Source organism: Rhinoderma darwinii, chromosome 4, assembly GCF_050947455.1.
Source record: "Rhinoderma darwinii isolate aRhiDar2 chromosome 4, aRhiDar2.hap1, whole genome shotgun sequence".
NCBI lineage: Eukaryota > Metazoa > Chordata > Amphibia > Anura > Rhinodermatidae > Rhinoderma > Rhinoderma darwinii.
In genome coordinates, this window is record NC_134690.1 from 319,473,076 (window position 1) to 319,488,330 (window position 15,255).

Consider the following 15,255-nt stretch of genomic DNA (forward strand, 5'->3'; position numbering starts at 1 on the left):
AGATAGGGAATTGATAAACTGGTGACCGAGCCGCTTTAAAGAAACACCCTGTCCTCCCCTTTTAAAATGTGATTAGGTGTATTGTAGCCCGGTGTATTGTCATAAGGGTGTTTTACACTGGGCAATTATTGTGCAGACGAGCGTTCATATAACGCTCGTTGCCAATAATTGCCCTGTGTAAAAAGGGCAGCGTACAGCAGATGAACAAGCAAACGCTCTATCATCTGCTGATCGAATCGTTTTAAAAAAGTAAAACATTATCGTTATCGGCAGCACGTTTCCCTGTGTAAACAGATACATGCTTCCGACATGATGATAAGGTATGTCGACGAGCGATCGGATTAACGACCACTCGTCACCATACATTGCTCCTTGTGACAGGAGCAAACGAGCGCCGCTCAACAATGTCGGCCAGTATAAAAGGCCCTTACCTGGTGCTCTATTTCAAAGTGCTTCTTTGAAGTTGGAAGATCACATTGTCCGAGTTTGTGAGCTTGTACTGTTGCTGATTGACCCTACTCAGGGAATCCAGTAAATAGAAATTTGACCTAACAGTCTAAACAAAAGCCATGAACAACAATTCTCAGCTATCCACAGGATAGATGATAAGTGACTGATTGCTGGGAGCCCCACCTATCACGAGAATGGGGGTCCCCTGTCCCCCGTTTTAATGGAGTGAAGATGAGACGTGCGCTGTGGCTCCATTCAACTCCATGGGACTGACAGAGCAGGATATTATACTCTAGGCACAGATCTGCTGTGCTTGTGGGATAAAACTGACATCAACCATACACTCAAATTTAGGATCGGCCTCAATCTGGCCGATCAAGGTACATCGGATCATTTATAGGAGTGGTCTGAACATCAACTTGTCAAACTGATCAGGGACATATTTAAAAAAAAAGTGATAGACAACAGAATGCGCTTGCGCAAAGTGGCAAGTAATTGGCCAATCATGCCATACACACCAAGTTTCAGTCGAGGATGGACAAAGATAACTTTTTTGGCAGACCGAAGTCGGCCATCGTGTATAATTTGCGTATGATTTTAAAACGATGGTCGGCTGAAATGGTCAAAAATGGCCGAGTTGACTGGCATTCATCTTGTGTACTGTCCGCTTTACAGAACCCAGGTCAGCATTAAGGCTCATGCACTTGGATTTATTATGGCTGCGTACAAACTTGTAGAGAGTTGTCATTAAATGCCCATAAATGTCTATGAGGCCCTATGTGTTCCCGATTTTCTATTTAATAAAGTTAGACCGGCAGAAACTTTATAAGGGTTGCCTTGTTAAAAAAAAAAAAAACCTTTTCAAATATTTTTTAAAGGAAATTTCGAGTCCAGTATTGGGGGGTTATACATTAAGAAACGTCCTCTACCAGCCAGAGCTAAAAGTTGTCAGAGCATCTCTTTGACAAGTCCATGCATTAAATGATTTCATTTCTCCTGTGTTGTCTCTGCAGGAGAATGGAACATTTGTTGCCAGGTTCCACTGCAGATTACAGCTGATTAGTAAACGTTGGGGGGCTCTTCTGATAAAAACAAAGCAAAACGCAGGACCAATAGTGTGATCATATGATCCTGCATTTTTTGTGTGTATTGGATTTGAGGTTTTGGTGATGAGGCCTGCAGGCTGAAGCAGCGACCTTATGTTCTAAAGGACACACGTCTGAGTTCTGCGCGTTTTGATATATTCTTCATGCAATTACCACTTGTCTTTGCTTACTACACTATGGAGCTCTTTCCATTATTTTGTTTCTTCTAATAAAAAGGAATTGTCCAAAGCGAACAACCCCTTTAAATAGATGGTGCTTTTGTTTGGAAATTCACAATAGGTTTAATCGCTTTTTAGACACCATATTCGGAGTCTAAATCACTGCTTCAGTCTAAACTCTGGACAATGTTGGTGGTCTGGGCTCACAGAGTATTTATAAGTTGTCAGAACATCAATATTGGTTGGATTTCCTCTTTAAAGGCTGATGACATGAATAAATTTTTTTTTAAATAGGATGTTCGCCAATATATTATAATTCCTAGGGAAAAGTTCATTTCAAAGTAACATCATATACATTCATTATTTGTTTTAGGTTGAAGATTATTCACGCAGGAAACACTTAACCGTGGAAGAGGTTGAAAAATGGCTTGGTCCTATTCTAAGTTATGACCCTGAAGAATAACTGATCTGTTGACACAAAGTAACTGTACCTGAACTTTTATCAAATCACATAACCTATTTCTAAGTTGTACTAGATTATCCCGTTCTTGCGGATGGTCATTTTCTATTGGAACAAACTTTTAATATCTTTGTCACCTTATAATGATGTTTTAAGATCACTTAAAGGGGTGTTCCCATCTTAGACTTCTGGGACTCGCACCTATCTCTAGAACTGGGCTTCCTAACTACCGTCCAACCTCTTTTTGCTCTCGCTGCTCTCCGGCCACTGACTGACAAGGTGGTCGGAAGTACGGAAACAGCCCAGCTCGAAAAACGCGTAGTATGGGGGAAACCCTGTTTCTGGAACACAGGTTCTACAGAAACAGCGTAGCTCATCGTGCTACGTTGTTTGCGTTTCTCCCATTTACTTCTATGAGTGTTACGGAAACTAGCTCGGCTGTTTCCATACTTCTGACCACCTAATCAGTCAGTGGTTGGAGAGCAGCAAGCGCAATATGTTAGGACGGGGTTAGGGGGCCCTATTCTAGAGGGAGAATTGGTTCCCACTTCTGGGACCTGCACCTATCAGACATTTATGGCATATTCTGTGGATATTCCATAAATGTCCAGGCTGGAGCTAGACCTAGACGTTTTTGTTTTGTAGTGAGTGATAAATAGCTGTCTATTGGAATGCATTATAGCTCCTGACAAGTGTGCAGCCCTGAAATCCCATCATACAGCGATAAAAATAAAAAAAATTGCTAGCAAATCTCTTGACTGGACCAATTCTGAAGAGATTTTCAAGTTACTCAATGCATTCCTATGGGCAGTGATTTATTGCTCACTACAAAACAAAAGTCTAGGTCTAGCCCCAGCCTTAATGTTTAACCCCATTAGTGGGACACATTTCCCTGCATAAATCTTGGTACTACATGTATTTTTGTCTAGGTGCCGAAATTATTCATAATTTATATTTGTTTTGATAACTTCAGTAGTCTTTTCTTCCATGTTCTGACAACTGCTGACCTATGCATCGAATAGGTCATAAGTATATGATTAGTGTGGGTCCGACACCAGGACCCCGCACTGATCACTTGATCTGGCTGCCTCCGGGCATCGGATGTTTTGAATGGTATGCAGTAGCTGGAGCCGGAAGCCGATAGATCCAACCACTGCATAGTGGCTGTTCGTCAGAGCTGCGCCTCTGCTGCTGTTCATTTGAATAGGAGCAGAGCTGAAGTACTGCAGCTCGGCCGCTATTCTTTGACCAGAGACATCTGCTTCCAGCAATATTGTCCGACACCCGGAGGCAGCCGCAGTAGCTGATTGGTCCGGGTGTTGGACCCGCTCCAATCATATACTGATGACTTCTCCGGTCAGAACGTGGGAAACCCCTTTAAGCTCAATTGGGATGGCAAAACAGTTACTGTAAATTTTAGATTTAGAAGCTAAAGTGTAAGGAACAAGTCGTTTTATTTGTGATTAAGCATATGTGTTTACAATCGGCAAATACTGTCCACCACTGTGATAGCTATAGTAGTCCAACACTTGAGGGGTCCATAAATTGCGTGATAAAAGTAAGGGCAGGTAGACAGAGGCTCACATGTCTGAGCACTGAATTGGTTATTCCGATTTCAAACATTTATGGCATATCCACAGCATATATCGTGAATTGGTGTCATCTGACCCCCTTCCGGCCTGGTGGTGTGGCCGCTGATTCCAGATGGGATTAAGTGGAGAGATGGCCAGGCATGTGAGCGACTCTCTCCGTTCTGTTCTATGGGAGTTACAGAAACAGCCGAGCAAACGCTGCTCAGCTGTTTCCGTAACTCCCATAGAACATAACCCTTTAAGTTGGCCATACACTTGAGATAGCGGTTGGCTGAGCGTGCATGTTGATTTTGATGGGGAGAGGGATATAGGCTGCTGTCCGACATCTCTGGCAGTAACTTATTCCCCAGAGTAACAAAGGATCAACAGAGAAATCCAACGTGCCCCATCCAAGTTTCCCCCAAAATCTGTAGTCCGGGGACAGTCGGGAGGCCCTCATACAGATCAGGTTGTTGGCCAGTCTTTCTGAAATCAGCGGTTTCATTCGACTTTGATCTTCAGTGTTTGTCAAGCTTTAGTGAACAACATTTTTCCCCACTGATCTTATTTCAAGGACATTTTCCAACATTTTGGGGATTGTATTTTTGCTATATTGAGTGCTTGTGATTGTCGCCTCTTTTTGTAATCTTCTGTCCACATGACCTACCCATGTGTCATATTGGGCTGTTAACTAAAGTTGGGTTCACATAGTGCCCTTTATAATGCAGGGTTATTGTTTTTTTTTTAAGCCAAAACCAGTTGTTAATCCATAAAAGAGGAATAGTATAAAGACCTGATTTATATTCCTCTATTTTAAATCCACTCCTGGAATTGGTATAAAAACACATTAAAAATAGCGCTGTGTGAACAAGTTCATACCAGTTTTCTTCCTAAAGTGCACTTTCAATTTTACCATTCTTTCATTAAGATTGGTTCAGTAATGTATTAAAATTGTAATGTTGACTGTAGAATTTTTTGGAGGGCTTTAGAAATTTGTCTAATAATTTTTTTGTTTTTTAGATAAACACTATTAAAAGAGCTGTAATCTCTTCTAAATTGTCATACTATGCAGATGGTTTAATGCACTACAAATTCTGAAGATAGACGCAATTTAAAACCACTTTATTTTTAATAATCGCTCATGGAGAAGCAGAGACAATGATTTACTGTATGGAAAAACTAATGTACACCTGAAAATACTGCACATAGAAATATGTATGCTAGAAGTGCAACAAGAACGTTTTATATGAATTCTTTGTATTTTGTAAGTGACCTTGAGAATTAAAGAGTTAATTGCTATGTGACGCAGCCTTGACTGTTTTTACTTGTAACATTTAGTTGAATAATTGTAGGTCATTCTTCGTACAAATAGCGTATATCCATTATTTTCTTTGCATGTATACACCCCGCAAGGACATTTTCTACTTTTGTATGAGAAAATATATATTTTCACTCCTCTTCACTTTCAGCAAATTATGGGCAACTTTGTTCACTTTTTATAGTGTATCAACCGGTCAAATAGTCGCAAATCTAGATGAAAAATGCTAAACCAGTTTCTAAATATGTTTAGGCCCAGGTACTTCCTCCTGTCCTGGTGTTCCTAAATCCCCATCTTGGTCCAAGCAGGAAATCTTTATTGGTACTACAATTGAATGTATGGCAGGACTAATAGAAGACTGTAGTGGGTGCTCTGCTTTTTATCTCCACAATTTACTACAAAATAAAACCTTTAAAATATTCTCCATATTTACATGCGGAGTATCGTGCAGCTTTCCAGTACTGTCCACTAGATGTCAGTATTGCTCACTTTTTAAGCTGTTTATTTGATGTACTCAACTGAATTAGCTGAATTAAAGCGGAAATGATGGGTTGTAGAATTGGTCACCGGACAAACCTCACATTGAAGACACGAGCTACACTGCAATTTTTGGCCTCAATCCAAGATTGTGATGAAGCCTTCATGCAATAAGGACAACCCACTATTGCTTTAGCCTTGTGTGGCCTTGTACAACTGTCTCATCATATGAATATAATACACAGTGGAGTCACATTATTATGACCACCAGATAAAATCCAGAGTAACCGCCGTGTGCAGCACTAATAGCAGCTAGATGGGTTGGGAGTCACTGAATAAGGTGCTGGTAGGTTGTCTCCGGTATCTGGAGCCATGCTGACTGCAGGGCATCCCACATTTGCTGGAGGGTGCATGGGGGAGGATCCGTAGAGCGAACAAGACTATCGAGGTGGTCCCACAAATGTTCAATTGGGTTCAAGTCTGGCAAGTTAGGGGGCCAGGGAAGTACTTGGAAGACTTGGTCATGCTCTTCCAACCACTGTCGAATATTTCTGGCCGTGTGACATGTCGCGTTGTCTTGCTTGAAGATTCCGTCTGCCCCGTGGAAGACAAACCGCATGTATGGGTGAACGTGATCACCTGCAACGATTGATTCATACTCAAATCAGTTCAGAGTGCCTTCCACATGGATGAGGGGGCCCAGAGGATACCATGAAAAATGTCCACAGACCATAACACTGCCACCACTAGCTTGTGTTCTTCCAGTGGTGGTTGCAGGGTGTTTGCTCTGTTTCTCGCATTACACGCCAACGTTCATCCGTTCGATGAAGCAGAAAACGTGACTCATCGGAGAAAGCAACCCTTTGCCAATCATCGTGGTCCAATTCCGATACTGCTGTGCAAATTGAAGCCTTTTTTTCCGATGCAACTTTGTTTATCATAGAAGCGGTAACCATCCGTCTGCTTCAGTTCCCAATACGCAGTAGGGTTCGCTGAACTATTATTTTAGACACACGTCTGGTAGCCCCCTGGTTGATTTTCACGGTGAGCTGCTCCAATGTAGCGTGTTGTTCGGCCCTCACACACCTTCATAGCCGACGTTCAGCTCTCACATCAACGGCATGTGGTGCTCCTCAGTTTTCACATCGGTTATTCCCAATGGTGCCATTTGTCCACTCCCGATACGCTTTCACCACAGCAGCACGTGAACAGTTCACAAAGTGCGCTGTTTGAGAATTACTGCCACCCTTGGCCCGAAAGTCAATAATCATCCCTTTTTTCAACTCTAATAAATTGCCCCTTTTACCCATGGCAACAACGAGTGATGTGTTCAGACAACCTATAGCACACCTTATATTGCCACCAAGCCAGCCCACGACATGTCACTTCTTTCTACACAAATTTATTTAAAAAAAATTCCATTCCAATTTTAACATTCTAAAGATTTCCCTTTTTTAATCTTTTTGTTGCATATATTACAAATATGAAATTCAATGCACATCAGTAGTAGTAGATTGCAGGAAAATACTGGACAGGGTTCTCTAAGGGGTTGCCCCAGTAATCTGCTGATTATGAGTCTGGCTAATCTAATCTAGGGCTCATATCACCAGGGAAAGTAGAGTGCTGCCATGCATTTTCTCTATAGAGGATGCTACAAGGGCATTGTAGTATTACATGATGTCTATTCAAATAAACATTGTTTTGTTTAGACCCCCCTCTATGATGTCCATAAACCCTGCCTTTAACCTCTTTGGGAAATCCTGCACAAAAGTAATACCAAAATATTTACCCAAAGGTTCAGGTGATTTTACTTCTCCAATTGACCACTGAAAGTTTCATATGATCAGATGCATCCAGATCATTCCGGCAGGTTGGCATTTGGTGATCTACCGGTCACCGGAACAAGTTGTGAGGCCTAATTCACAACTTATTAGTTTCATTTAATTTAGGAGATGTCTATTTCGCGCCACTAACGAGACGAGAACAAATTTGGAAATCTTTCCCAAACGTTTTTTTTTTGTGTGTTCCTGACTGGATCTGATCCTCTCTTAGTTGCTAAATATATTGGTAATACAGCCTAAATAATCCTTATATTACATTATTGGAAATTCTTAACCAATTGTTGCTAAACCCTAAGGCCAGTTTTCACGAACGAAATACGGGTGTGAATCCCTGCTTGTCTTTGCGTCTAATGACCTGAAATACCAGCATCATAAATACCCAAATTGCTGTTCGTACGTGTCATCAGACCCACAGCCAGGATTTGTGCCATATAAGACTTGCGTAAAACTGGCCATAGTGTACATGTACATTTACACACATCGGTAAATTTCTGTTTTTTTATGAAGTATCGGGCAGCACAGTTTTTATATTTTAAATTATTAAAAGTTAATTATGCTTTACTTTTACAAACCGTATAGGAAAACTATGTCAATGCGTGGTTTCACCCTTATAAGTAATAAGAATGGTTATCTGAGAACAATATTAAGGATAAGTTCATGCACAGCAAATTTGTTTTAGAAATCTCTACAACTTTAAAATCGGTTTCATTCATCCACTGCAGAAATCCATGCACCTTCTCCAGAAACAACCTCATTCAGATGATTGGAACTGATTTTCAGTTGCAGAAACTTCTACAACAAAAACCTGCCACATGTGAACTTACCCTACAACTGATCAACCACAGGAAATCCACAGTGAATACGCAGCAAGACTTGCTGCAGATTTCAACCCCCTACAGTGAAAGAGGTGAGATCTGCGGTGAAAATAAGCAGCAGAAATTGACATTCTGCGCATTTCAAAATCCACACCGCAGGTCAATTGCTGCTCGGATAAATTCTGTAGCATGTGGATTTGATTTTTAAATCTCATCCACATGGCTGGTACTGTATTGGGCTGTGTAATCCGCAGCTTTCCGCCCCATGTGGACTTAGCAGTAGTTTTAGGTTTCCACAGAGCAGTTTTTCTTTAGGGTATGTTCAGACCCAGGGATTCTGAACTATTTTCCCATATATGTCATACATGTGAGATGCGGGTCCCACCTCTGGGACCAGCACCTATCTCTGGAACGGGGCCCCCTAAACCCCGTTCTACCTTTTTTTTCTGCTGCAGCTGCCTCCTAGCTACTTCCTGACTATATGGTCGGGAGTATGAAAACCGCGTAGCTCGCCAAGCTACGCTGTTTTCGTAACTCCCATAGTAGTGAATAGCAGTTATGGAAGCAGCGTAGCATGCGATCTACGCTGTTTCTTTAACTACCATTTAGTTCCCAACCATAAAGTCAGGAAGTGGCCGGAAAGCAGCTGCAGCAGAAAAAGGTAGTATGGGGTTTAGGGGGTCTGTTATAGAGATAGGTGTGGGTCCCAGAGGTGGGACCCGCATCTATCTGACATTTTATGACTTATCCTGTGGATATAATATAAATAAGAAAAACTGCAGCACCCAAGTTGCCAAAAAATGTGTTGGACTTTATTCACCAAGCAATAAAACTTGCGACGTTTCAACCCATGCTGGGTCTTTATCGAGCATAATAGCAATGAATCATTGCACACTTTATATAGCATGTAACATATCACATCACTTCCTGAACCAATTTCATATAAACAAAATGTGTATAACACTAAAAAATACATAAGACAGATAAATATCCCCCACAATATCAACATGTTCCATAATATCGAAACATATAAGGATTGCCAAGAGAAATACCTATATATCAGTACAATCAAACTACTAATGCTTGCCGGGTCCACAGCTTTCTATTGCGCATGTCCGGCCCTCCCCGCTACCAACATCCGATGTCTCCAGTTTCCAAGGCAACAGGTCGCAATCTCAATATAGACCACGCAATGCGCCCTTTAGATCGCCTATGCGCATGCGTCTGCTCACCTAGCAGACCTATTACGCTAAACTGCAGAGAACTGGTTACCAAAGGCAACCAATGACGCTAGCGAGTCCTCAAAGGAGCGGAGATCACATCACTACTTCACCCATAACAATATTGAGCTGCAGTCCCTAAGGGTTCTGCGTGCCTCATCAAAAGAGCACATAGGTTAGTATTACCAAAGACTAGAAGATAATATCTTAAATAAAGCATAGGGGAGCAACTATGAGATAAATTAATCATAAGCGCTTCGGCATTAACATATATATTCTAACTGAAAGGAAAAAGGGGGTACATAACCCCATATAATGGGGTCAAGAGATATTAAACCAATACAGTAGCATTACATCTTAGTGTTGAACCCCATAATTTAAAACTAAAGCATTCCAAAGTTCGACAACTATATTCTCGATGAGGCAGGCAGAAAATACCAGACACACCGCAATCGGAGTTCAAAATTGATCAGAAATTTTCAAAGCTTCTTACATAATGTATTCCAAAATTTTCACCCCAATAATGTGAATTACCTAAAATATATAAAAACAAGTAAGCAATAATCCAAAGAACATCCAACAATTACCCACAATAACACGACCAATGGGCACTAGATCATACGTATACTCCCAATGATGATGTGGCCAGAGCCACGCCATAGGACACACGGTTAACAAATGCCTGTAGTCCTAAACTTCCTATTCAACCCTTTTAGGTTTTAGGGTGACCAGTTCATAAATCCACTTCAATTCAAGTTTTTTCAAGGCCTTTTCTCTATCTCCCCCTCTCCTCATTGGGGCCATCCCATCAATTATTTTAAATCGCAGCTGCGAGATATTGTGTCTGTCTCTTAATAGTTGTCCGGGCCGCCTCTGGAGGCCAGTGGAGGAGGTCAGCACCTTTGCGAGTAAGATCCGTAAGAGGCTTAGCGATGACCCTGGGACTTTTTTGCTGCGTGCACCATCCCTCGCTGGAATATTTGCCTTTCTCCTCTGTGGTATTCATCTATTTGTGCTGCTGATTTCTTGAGAAATATCCTGTGGATATGTCATAAATGTCCCTGATCGGAAAACTGTTTTAATGTCGTGAATTTGCATTGAATGCAAAGTGTGAGAACCGTGACAAGATCTGAATAATATTTCTGCCACGGTGGATTCACACCTAGTTTTGCGTTAAAACATGCATCAAACACCACACCAAACTGTTCTATGTAAATCTGACCTTAAAAGGGTATCCCCACAATCTAAAATTATCATGTATTCGCAGGATAGGTGATTGATCGCTGTGCCCCCTGACAATTGTGAGAACGGGGGTCCTAAACACCTGGATATCCTGCAGTGAGGACATTGAATGGAGCGGTGGCTGAGCATGTGCGCTGTTGCTCCATTTAAGTCCATAGGAATGGCATAAACAGCCAAGTACAGCGCTCGGCTAGATCCGCCAGTTCCATCGCTCCATTCTAGCTCCTCTCTGCAGGGGGTGCTGTGAGGAGGAGTTAGAGGTACGGGCCCCCTGTTCTTGCGATCAGTGGTGTGCAGGTGATCATTGTCTATTCTGGGACAGCACCATTCCCCACCTTGAAGAAGTTAGCTTATCCAGGGCTGAAGGTAGTTCGGGTATTTTAATGTAATATCAAGCCTAGGTGATTGTGCGGACACTGCCACTGTGAGTACAGGTGGGAGGACAGCTGTAATACACGTTCAGAACCTAACACAGATCCCCAGGTCTGTCTCTTATAAATGTCCATTACCTGTCTGGTATACTAACATGTACCTGGACATATGAGTATGCCAGTATATTGTAAGTTTTATATATAAAAAAAAGTTTAACGTTAAAGTGCCTTTATGGGATAAAAAAAAGAAAATTGATTTAATAGAACACAAAAGAAAACTAATATTTTTTTTTTCTTAATGATACACGAAAATTTGTGTGGTCCTGAAGCACAAACATGGCTTGCTCCTATAGGCATGCTTATCAGATAAAACAAAACACCAATATCTTGTCATGTGAGAGCATATTAAACAAACATATTACACATTTTAATTCCCCATGAGGTATAATGGATAAAGACCTTTCTCTATGAGGTGACAGCTGGAAACAATCACACTCCTCTTTCTTAGCCTTTTGTACTTAGACAACCTATTAAAGGGAACTTGTCACGTAAAATAAGCAGTGCGAAATGTGGGCATGTTGTGCGAAAAAATACAGAATAACCTGTAATTTATTGATTTCAGTAGGCACTGCACTTTGAACAAACTTTTCACAAATCGATAGTACGAGCAAATATAAGAAACGTTGTAATTTATCTTATTAGCGAAAAATGCTGCTTTCTCTACTTAACAGGCTTCCCCCACTCCCTATCCTCCTCATTGTCTACTCACTTTGAATCTTCCGCTTTCTCAAGACGGTTTGTCAGCTTACTGAGGGATCAGGTTATAACTGCCCATAGAAGTCTATGGAGAAGGGAGGAGGAGGGAGCAGAGCGAGAGAGGCACAAATGCTGCAGCTGCCCAAGTAAGAGTTTTATATCTAACCCCAGCTGGATTCAAAGCTACACTGCTCATTACTGCTGCATAATATCCTCCATGTTGATACAAGAAACAAGCCAGAAATAGTGTTCTTCCTCGTTTATGTATGTGCGTATAACAGATTATTCTGAAAGGTCACCTGAAAAGTTAGGTATTATTTAAGGCCCCATGCACACTACCGTAGATTTAGTCCGTAATTACGGACCCATTCATTTCTATGGCCGACTGACACCTTCCAGTATATTTACGGGAAGGTGTCCGTGCAGTAGAAACCTTCCGTAAAAAATAGGATGTCCTATTTTTTTTAAATTTACGGACCGTGCTCCCATACTTTATAATGGGAGACTAAGGCCCCATGCACACAACCGTAACCAGTGAGCCAGGATATATGTATTTATATTTAACAATCTGCTCAGCAACTCCCGCTTTATAACATGCTCAATGTGACAGGTTCCCTTTAACTAATATTGCTTACCCCCTAGTACATTCAAAGCAAGCTAGAAGCCAAACAGCTTCTTATCTAATAGACTGGCTCTGGATACAGTCCACCTAAAATTTATGAGGTAAAGCTTCTTATTAAATTGCACTTGTAAACTGAAGCCAAGATTATGTTTCCTTGATAAACAAACCTGTTGATGTAGCGTGATTGCGTGAGAAGGACAAATTACCAAAGCTTGCCAGGCAAACTGATTGCCATCATTCTACAGTAACAAATGCCATTTCATTTCATGTAGGTTGGTAAGAGGTTAAATATGCCAGAAGCAACATGAGAATAAAAGCCTGTATCTTGAACTATTAAAATAAATGAAAGAAGATTAATTCTGCCTAGTAAGAATTACCTTTACAAACATCACTATGTACAGAGAAGCTTGCCAAGAGAAACAGGCAAGCTGCATTTACATTGTATTGAAATAGCATCTTTTTATGGTTTCCTAAACTTTATACTGTAGGATAACTGGGTTTTGCTATTATTACCTTTTGGGGCCACCCAAGTATTGGAAGCAGAAAGTGATCTAGAAATGGCATTTGTAATGTAGCATCTAGTTCTGTGTGAACTATGTGCATTGTATTGGAAATGTAATGGCTAGCACAACCTGCATTCTACTTCATTTGATTAACATGGGTATTTTGTTCCTGCTTTAAAACCCCCTTAAAGAAACAATTTGGGCAAACACTGATATACACTGGGGCAGATTTACTAATAGTCTAAGTGGTGCACGCTGTATGACAAATTTGGCACATCTAGCTAAACATGTTAGACACCACCCATTAGTCATCTTAGTTTACGCCAGTTTTTTGTGGCAAGTTTTTGCCACAATTTTTGAGCATGCATCAAATTGTAAGCTGCCCACCTTTCCTGCTAAGCCATGTCTACTTGTCAAACGTAGTACAAAAAATGTCTAAAAGCGTTAAAGGGGTTGTGCAAGAATCGAAAATCATCACCTAGTTATAGGATATGTGGTAATTGGTCACTGGGAACCCCATCGCTGGGATCCCCAAGGATCGTTAGAACAGGGGTCCCAATCACCTTTTCCCTCCTTCCTGCTAGACTGCAGTGAGGAGGATATTGAATTCTGCGGTGTGCAAGCATGCGCACTGCAACTCCTTTCAAAGTCTGTGAGACTACCGTAAACAGCCAACTACAGGGCTCGCCTGATTCCGTCACCTGTATAGACATATAATGGAGTTTCTCCTTGCTGCAGGAGGTGCAGTGAGGAGAATCTGGGTGTTGAGGCCCCCTCAGCGATAAGACAATTATCCACAGAATAGTCAATACTTTCTGATTCTGGAAATACCGCTTTAATAAATGCGGTGCACAGCATGAATTTCAGCGCATTTTTAATAGTAAATGTTCCCCTCGTGCAGAGCCCAAAGGGCGGTGCATGATCTAGGGAGAGGCCAGGATCACACATGCAGTTTTTTTGTTTTTTTTTTTCGCCAAAGCCAGAAGTGGATCAAAAAGGAAAGAAAGGTATAAAGAAAAGACTGATGTATCGCCCTTCTTTTGTGTCCACTTCTGTGCTTGGCTAGAAAAAACGGATAAAAAAACCGCATCAGAACTACATGTGTAACCCTGGTCTAAAGGCAACCCCCCCCCCCTTCTGTAGAAAAAAATAACTTATCCACCCCCTCCCAAAAAAAACACCTTATTTAACCCCTTCCTGACATTTGCCTTATACATATGTCATGGAAAGCCAGTGCTTCCCGCATTTTCCCGTATCCATACGACAAATGCATGGCACCGGCTCCGAAGCTGAATCGGTGCCATCATTGCCGGATGTCAGCGGTGTATTATAGCTTACATCCGGCTGTAATGGCGGGGACCGAAATTATCTTCGATCCCCACCATTAACCCCTTAAATGCAGCGGTCAAACGCGATCGCTGCATTTGAATTTGCAGGGGTTCTGGTGGTTACAATGGCAACCGGAGCCCTAATACTGGCCTCCCGGTTTGCCTAGCATGGAAGTTTTCCAGGCCCCGCCTGGGCTGAAAGGCTTCCGTAGCCGACGGCAAGATGGTGTCGGCCCAAGAGCTGAGCCGGCGTCATCAGCGGTGGATGTCAGCTGTATGTTACAGCTGACATCCACCTGTAATTGCAGGAACTGGAGCTAGCTCCGATCCCTGCCATTAACCCATTAGATGCAGCGATCGGAAGCGATTGCTGCATCTTAGAGGTTGCTAGCAGATCGGAAGCCCTGCCATGCAATCAGGACTGCCGATGCTGCTATGGCAACAGGAAGCCTAACAATGGCCTCCTGCTCTGCCATTATGGAAGCCGATTAGGCCCCGCTGGAGACTAAGCCTAATCGGCTTGCTGTCAGTGAATGACTCAAAGATCTAATACATTGCACTACATAGGTAGTGCAACGCATTACAAAAAAAAAAATCTGACAGTTGGACCTTAGTCCCCTAGTGGGACTTGAAAGAAAGTGTAAAAAAATGTTTTAAAACCTATAATAAAAGTTTCAAGTAATAAAACACAATCTCCCTTTTTTCCCTTTTCAAGTCCATTATTATTGAAAAAAGTAAATAAACCATACATATTTGGTATCGCCGCATCTGTAACGACCTAAACTATAAAGATTTTATGGTATTTATTCCACGCGGTGAACGGCGTAAAAAAAAACCACAGTTAAAAACGATACCAGAATTTCTGTTTTTTGGTAAATTTGCCATAGAAATATTGGAATAATAAGTGATCAAAAAAGTGACCAAATGGTACCTATATAAACTATAGCTCGTTTCGCAAAAAAACAAGCCCTCATACAGCTCCGTCTCATTGTTCCACCCCAGCTTCTTTCACTGCAC

At 41.6% G+C, this 15,255-nt stretch overlaps 1 protein-coding gene across 2 annotated transcripts in view; it reads left to right on the forward strand.

Moving 5' to 3' along the window:
• MTR (5-methyltetrahydrofolate-homocysteine methyltransferase) overlaps positions 1–5,049 on the forward strand; it is a 134,561-nt gene extending 129,512 nt beyond the window's left edge. Inside the window, exons 33-34 of one of the 2 annotated variants that reach the window (XM_075862763.1) lie at positions 2,088–2,195; positions 4,766–5,049. In XM_075862763.1, the coding sequence (XP_075718878.1) occupies positions 2,088–2,177 (90 nt within the window). In that variant the 3' untranslated portion in view covers positions 2,178–2,195; positions 4,766–5,049. Of the gene's footprint in view, positions 1–2,087 lie in introns of both variants that reach the window. The other variant, XM_075862762.1, reaches the window with a different exon arrangement.
• Positions 5,050–15,255: the final 10,206 nt, after the last annotated feature.